The sequence below is a fragment of the Emys orbicularis genome, chromosome 1 (assembly GCF_028017835.1).
Source record: "Emys orbicularis isolate rEmyOrb1 chromosome 1, rEmyOrb1.hap1, whole genome shotgun sequence".
In the NCBI taxonomy this organism is placed as follows: domain Eukaryota; kingdom Metazoa; phylum Chordata; order Testudines; family Emydidae; genus Emys; species Emys orbicularis.
In genome coordinates, this window is record NC_088683.1 from 328,847,267 (window position 1) to 328,854,933 (window position 7,667).

The following is a 7,667-nucleotide window of genomic DNA, read 5'->3' on the forward strand; positions in this document are numbered from 1 at the left end:
TTCCCCTGCATAAAGCATCAAGCAGATCTGAGATAAAAAGGATCAGGACCCAAAGGTTTTTTTTATACAGTTCCAGGCCTTCTCTTGACAGCTTGGAGTCCTTAGGTGAACAATAGGCAATCATCCAGACTCTGAAGTAGACCTATTTCCTAAGCATCACCAGATTAACATAAGGCAGTTGCCTGTTTTCCACCATTTGCAGGTGATTTGCTATATACTTCAAAGAGAAATCAATACAGTGATATCACTATATTTATAGTTCATTTAAATGGTAAGATCTCCTTTTGATCTCTGAATTAACAGAATACAGCATAGACACAAACTGTTAAATTACATTGTTAACCTCTGACAATATATATGTAAACCAGAGCCGAATTAACTCTCCTGCGGGCCTGGGGCTATTAGATTTTTGGGGCCCCTGTATACAAGTCTTTTTCCTGGAATGGGGCTGGGGCAGGGTATTGAGATGCAGGGGGGGTGCGGGGTCTGGGAGGGAGTTTGAGTGCAGGAGGGGGATTCTCATCTGGGCCAGGGGTTGGAGTGGAGGAGAGGGTGCGAGGTGCAAGCTCCAGCCAGGCAGCGTGGGCCCAGAGCATGCAGGCAGCCTGCCTGACCGCCCCGCTGCACTGCGGGACTTTTAGCGGCCCAGAGTTGGAGATATCTGCCTGTGATTTATTTTTGTGGGGTCCCCCTTGAGCCGGGGCCCTGGGTTGCAGCCCCTAAAGCCCCTGCCTTAATCCAGCCCTGATGTAAACACACACAAACATTATCTACCAATATGTCCCTAAAGGTTGAATTTGGGTCATTTATCCTGCAGGATACTTTTTTATTCCTGGTCGATTATCCCATTTCTTATTAAAAATTTCACTATTCATCTGTGCTAGCCTGCCATGGACTGACTGTGTGGACTCTGCTGATGTGCATTAGCAGTTTGTTAAGGTGCTTTGATTCAGTCCTCTTTGAAATAGGAGTAATCAAAGTGCATTAATGAACTGTTAATTCACCTCAGCAGGGTGCACACGGACAGTTACTCAGCGGCATGCTAGTACAGGGTAGATTAACACCCCAGCTTGCCCTAAACTAACTGTTTGTGTTGACAAACCCTTAGTGGCTGAACTTAAGTTACTGCTTAAACCAACTAGTTTGTGTCACTGAGAATTAAGTCATGAGTAGCCCTTCCTCTAATGTGCTTTAGAACTAGCTGGATTTATCTTGGGTTACCAACAGCATTCATTTGTGAAGATGGGGCTCAGTTTTAGTATGTGGACCTCCTAGTAGGAGCAGTGTGCTATAAATGGAAGGAGCACCCCATAAAAATACATAAAACTACTATTTCTTCATTATTCTTCTCCAAATACCTCCTTAAAACACCTCTCGTCCATGATGCCTATAAAACGTTTGGCCTAGGCTAGGCAGTTTGTGTGCTGTGATTGCTGCTTATTGTATTAAGCATAATCATTTCTGTGTTATCCAGTCCTCCACATTCCTCCTCACTTCCTCCCCCACCCCCAGATATTTTTTGTAGCTGTGTGTTGTTTCTTATGTGCTAAGACTATAAGTTCTTTGGGGCAGGATCTGCTTTTTTTATTACATGTGTATACAGCCTGAAGCACAGCAGGACCCTGGGCCCTGGCCGGGATCTCTAGGCAGTACCACAATACACATAAATAACAATAAAAATGTGAAAAGAGGATGGCAAAAGAGAGAGGGGAAAATGGAGGCCCAGAATGGTATAGTGGCTGCTTCTTCCATGAATTCCATTAAACCTTCCTCTCTTCCACTCATTCAAGAAAGGGCAGACCAGTTCCTAAAGCCTCCTTCAAAAACCAACCAAAAAGCATATAAACCTGTGTGCTGTAAACGCACTTTTTAGTGGCTGATAGTTACTGGCTGTTAAAAAAAAAAGCTGAGGGGGTTGTCAATTGAAGTGAAGTGTGTCTTTGAAAAAAATGCCTTATAGACAAAGATTTTAATATGGAATTATTTAGCATTAGACTGATTCCAAATAAAATGTTAGTATTTTTATAAGACCTTTGTGGGTTAAGTCCTTGCAATCTACATACACAGGTGTAAGCCAAAAGTAGTTAATTCTTTTAATGTGCAGCTATTTTCAGCAAATATTAATGATTACCATTTGTTCTTGTTGCTTCAGAAGAAATCATTTATTTTAAAAACTCATAATACAAGCAGCAAAGATTGCATTGAAATACAAAGCAAGCTCAAGAGCATGTGGTTTGAGGTCTTCTAATATAATTTACTAGTTCACACATCCCAAATACCATAGGTTAGGATACCCAGAAGACATCATAAATTGGTACAGAATCCCACTATTTATGTATGTTTAGTTTTTCTTCATGTCTCTGTAATGTGTTATTACACATTGTGTAATTAACATTAACATTATGTTTTTACTAGCTGAGTTCAAGAGAGCTGTGAAAGTGGCAACAGGACAGGAGCTCTCAGACAATGTTTTGGACACAGTCTTCAAGATCTTTGATTTAGATGGAGATAATTGCCTCAGCCATGGAGAGTTTCTGGGAGTATTAAAGAACAGGATGTATCGAGGCTTAAGGGTAACAAAACTAGAGTTGTCTAAAATCTGCAATGAAAGTATTTAACAGCCTTTAAATTACACAAAAAATATTAACATTGGGAATTTTTAATTCTACTGTGTTAACATTTGTAGAAGTGAAGGCAAAACTAGTTGATAGAGAAAAAACATTAAAAACTGATGATTCCTACTACTAATAATTACTGAAGAAAAACTACCCTATTACCTTGCATGCACATTGCTCCTAAACATTCAGATGCTTCTGAAGGATATGGAGATCCTGAGAATGTCTTTCTGACATGAACTGAGGAACTCTCTGAAGCAGGCATCTCAGAGAAGAAACTCCCACTGAGTTTGTAATAAGTGTACCTGCACACCAGTCATGCTGAGTATGCATCCCCTTTCGTATCACTCCCCCCAGGTTAACATCCTGGGATACATCGGCATTTTATGCAGCAAATTGATTTCTCTTATTAGAGTCTATAATCTGAATTTATCATTCTAATTGGAGTATCTCTTATAGGATAAGTATTAGCTCATTGGTGGTATATAAGAGAAACTGGGAATTTCTAACATCCATAATGTGAGGAAGAGCAGATATTTGGTAAACTGGCCTCTCAATGATATTTTTGTTTTATTTGGGGGAATGTAAACTTGTTCAGCATTTATTTTAATTCTTTATTATTATGTAATTGTTATAGTTAAAGCTAAACATGAACCAGTATGCCAGATCTGAACTCCCTGATCAATGGAAAAGTTTGAATCCAGACTGGAACTGCAGTTTGGGCCTAATGCTAATTATAATGAAATTTTCCACCAGGAGAAAAAAGACCTTCACCAGCCAATCAAGATTAGCTGTCCACCTGTCTGAGAAACACAGGCTGTGCAGCAAAATAAGAGGATTTCAGGATATTGAGGAATCCTGAATGCTGATTGGCTGGTGTGGATGTAATGTTGTGCTAATTCTGATACTCAGTATTATCCATACAAACTGTGGAAGGGTAGCATTATGGTGCTGCTATGCTTTTGTGTGTTGAACAGCCATAATATGGGGAAGGTATTTTATATGTAAAGATGGAACAAAACTATGTAACTTTGTTGTTATTGTTGATAACAGGTACCACAACAGCAAGGGGTACAAGGATACTGGAAATGTGTGAAAAGAGAAAGCATTAAAGGAGCAAAAGAAGTCTGGAAGCAAACTGGGAAAAGCCCTTTCTAAATAAGTTACTTGTTCTTTTATTACTATAAATGTCAGAGGTTGGGGTTTTCATGTATTTTTGTTTATATGCTGGCTAAATCATGTGTAAATTTTTATGCAACTTAAATATTTAATGAATCCAATTTCTGATACAATAATTTTACAGTATTTATCAGTGTAATCAGGTTTGCCTGTGGAACTGTTATGACATCTAGCTTCCATACAAAAGTATACTCATTCCAGGAAATGCTAAAGTTTACAAAAATGGACATCAGCAGAATTCTTGTGTGGGGACTGGCCCTGCTCTCTAGCATGTGGGATACCTGAATTTTAGTACTGGTCACTTGCTGAGTGTGCTGCAGAAATAGCATTTATAACCTGAGAATGGAAGACCAGTAATACAGCAATATAGTCCAACCCAAAATGTACCTACCACTTTTCCTTTATAGGGAATGGGGGTTACAAAGGCACAGACTACCTGCACAATCCCTAAGAGATGCAAGATTTTGGTATCAAAAAGGAAAGCTTGACTGTATTGTTTTGTGTGTCATCACTATTATGAACTGCCCGTAATCCATATGAATGTACTTTTGTTTGCTGTCTTGGTAATAGGATTAACATATCTCAATCAAAACTGGAAATTTAAGACTGTTTACAGAGGCTTTGAAAATTGTAAACTCTTTGTGAAAGTGAATAGGCTCCTTAAGACCTCCTCAACAAACAGAATAAATTAGAAAATTGAAGTAAAGGCCTTTGTCATTTTTTAAGATTGTACTCAGTATTGCTTGCAGTCGTCTTAATCATCTTGCTTTAGTCATAACTTGGTGGTTCAGTGTTTAACAAACCGAACACTCCCTTTGTCCATCTTTGTCCTACAATTATTTTTAACTGTTTTTTTTAATCTGAACAAAGGTGTCATAGTGAGCCTAGATTATCTCAGGAGCCCAAGGTTACCAAGGCAGCGTCATATAAGTACAGAGATAAATAAAAAGTAAAGTATTTATTACCCCAGAATACAAACAACATATAATGAGATACAAGCCCTTAAATAGTGACAGAAGGAACAGGTTAATGTGTATGTGTAATATATTTTCGGATGTTTCCTTTGGCTCTGAGACAAGATTAGCCTTCCTGCCTAATCCACTGAAGGCTGGAAACTAGTCCTGTTTATAAAGGCTCCAGGCTTCTCACCCCATTTCCTAGCTTGTCCCAACCAGAGTAGAAAGTTTAGCCTTCCAAAATGGCTGCCTTTGTTGTACTAACACTTCTCAGCCTGTCTTGTGAGCATGTCTCAGAAAAGGCAGGCTGTGAGCAAATACCTGCCCTAGTTTTAAACATGACTGTCCACCAGTCTCTAGATAGTTTTCTCTTCACTGCATTGGCTTGGAAGCTCCTTTCCTTCCCTGGGCCTTACAGAGGAGTTAGCTAACAGGACCACCCTGAGATGGAGAACACCAAGGACCCCTAATATGAGATCATCAAGATCATCACTACTCACCATAGAAGAGGTAAGAGCCTCCCAAACAGTGTTATTTCCTAAGCATGCTAACTGAGACGCCAGGGAGAAAACAGCAATGCCACCTGTCAGCTAGCAGTATCCTGCATCACTCTGTCATACTTCTGACTATGGCATGGTTAAAGAGAGAACACTTGTACTCCTGTTGTCTATGGACATGAAGAGGTCATCCAGCAGAGCAGCATCATACCCTTCCTGCATGGTCTTTCTTAAGAATCAGATACCAATGACGACTCCTGTTCTGCCTCCAGGAAGCTACAGGGCTGATATGAAACACTCGGAAATGTCTCAGTTCCTTTCTCAGAAACTGAACCCACAGAGTTGTTATGGACAACAAGAAGATTTCTGTTTTTAAATATTTGGGAGATGCTCAGATATTGTGATGATGGGAGGCCATAACTACCTAAGTGGAAGATAGCTAACGGGGCAAAGCTAGGGCACTGTTTTGACAGCAGCCAAAAAAAACAAAATAAATAAACCATATGAAGGTTTCTCCTTATAGCCACAGGAAGTTCCAGCCCACCATGCTCCCAAAGCATCCCTCCTAGGACATTGAAAACAGAGCCAGGAAAAACAGGACATAACCAAACAGCCCCATGTTTCCCCAAGATACTTTCTCCCATATTACAAAGGAGAAGCGTTCAGGTTCTGGCTTTAATGCAGGAAGCCTTTGGATTTGCTATATTTATTTATAATTTTAGCCCATAAAAGTTGCAGTTTGGGGGATAAAGGTTACTCGCTTTCATTTTTATCCTGTGACTTATTAACAAATTTTTCAATATTCTATTTTAATTTTTTGGTTGTGTGGCTTCTTTTGTTTACTAAACGTGTTATTTTTATGACTACTTTATGAAAAATAAATTGGTTCAGCTCTGTCATCTCTAGAAGTTTAGTGCCTTTTTTGTATCTGGGTGTATGCAATCAGCAATGTCAGGTCTTGGCAGCAAGTTAGTAAAAAGTGAGATTTCAAATTTGAGTCATTTTTAGCAGAGTTTCTAAGAAGTTACATATAAAGGTAAAGGAAAATGAGAGCTGTAGCATCTTTATTTCCTACAGATGAATAGTGAAATTTTTAATAAGAAATGGGATAATCGACCAGGAATAAAAATCCATCTGATGAAAATGTTTTCATAGACCTGACCCTGCAAGTACCCGATGGGTATGTCTGCACAGCATTTTGGAGCGAATCTCCCAGCCCGTGTTGACAGACTCAGGTTAGTAGGGCTCATGCTAGCGCTCTAAAAATAGCTATATGCACAGTAGTTTGAAATTGCAGTTTGGGATGGAGGTCAGGCTCTGGAGCTTGAGCTGCAACTTCCAAGTGCTGTCTATGCAGCTATTTTTAGAGCGCGAGCATGAACCCTGCTCATGTGAGTCTGTCAACTCGGGCTGCAAGGCTTGCTCCAAAATGCTGTGTAGATATACCCACTGAGAACTCCCATTGAAGTCAAAGGAGGCCCATGCATGAGGGCTTGAAGGATTGGGCTTGGTGTTTAATTGTTTTTAAATCTATTTTTAATTTTCCTTCATTAATAGGTTTTTAAACAATCTTGAATTAACATCATAAATTGAAAGTGTTATTCACGTGAACAGTTACGTCATCCTTTCCTTATTAAGCAATCCACAGTTGGTTTTTTAAAACTTAATTTAGCTCTCAAGGGAACTAACACAGCTGCAGTAACTGTATAGTCTGTTTTAAAACTGTATGTCAGCATAACTCAACATATAATTTCTAACCAAATACAATTTATATAAATCTTTATGCATGAAGCCACTGTATTAGTTAAACATGAGAATTACTTCTTTAATCAGTTCTTACTTTTATAATCTCCTGGCTATGAACAGCAATTTATAGAAAACTTAATACAATGTAATAGAATTTGAAAAATATCCTTCAAAATATTGGTTATATACTATGGTGAGAGGTGGTATCGAAAAATGCTAAGGTACGTACATTTTGTTACTGTGGTGCCAAAGGCTGGCTTCACACCTTTGCAAAAAGCACAAAGATTAGTTAAGTGTTCTTTATATTATAATTTTATGTGCATCTATTTACTGTTACCAGTTATGATACACCTCTGTTTGCTAGGCACAGCAAGTGTTTGGTGTAGAAACACAAAACCATGTGAAACTCAGTTTTAGTATGAATCCAAACACACGAGACTGTTTAGCTTGAACCAGTTTTGAACCTTGCAGCAAAATTTTCTGCTATCGCTGAAAAGGAACAAACATGGAGTTCTACAGTTTCATTTTAGTTTGGTAATAAAATTTTGAGTGAATCCTAACTCTTCTGAGACTTCACCAATACATAGCTAATGCAATAGAGCTGAACAAAACGAATGCAATGCAGTAGTGAACAAACCTAGGTTTTGTTTGGAGGTTCATTTTTGCTGTGAGGG

At 38.8% G+C, this 7,667-nt stretch overlaps 1 protein-coding gene across 1 annotated transcript in view; it reads left to right on the forward strand.

Moving 5' to 3' along the window:
• The window catches only part of MICU2 (mitochondrial calcium uptake 2), a 252,633-nt gene extending 248,148 nt beyond the window's left edge, over positions 1–4,485 (forward strand). Inside the window, exons 11-12 of the mRNA XM_065418785.1 lie at positions 2,416–2,573; positions 3,669–4,485. Of these exons, the coding sequence (XP_065274857.1) occupies positions 2,416–2,573; positions 3,669–3,773 (263 nt within the window). The 3' untranslated portion in view covers positions 3,774–4,485. The remainder of the gene's footprint in view (positions 1–2,415; positions 2,574–3,668) is intronic.
• The last annotated feature ends 3,182 nt before the right edge of the window (positions 4,486–7,667 follow it).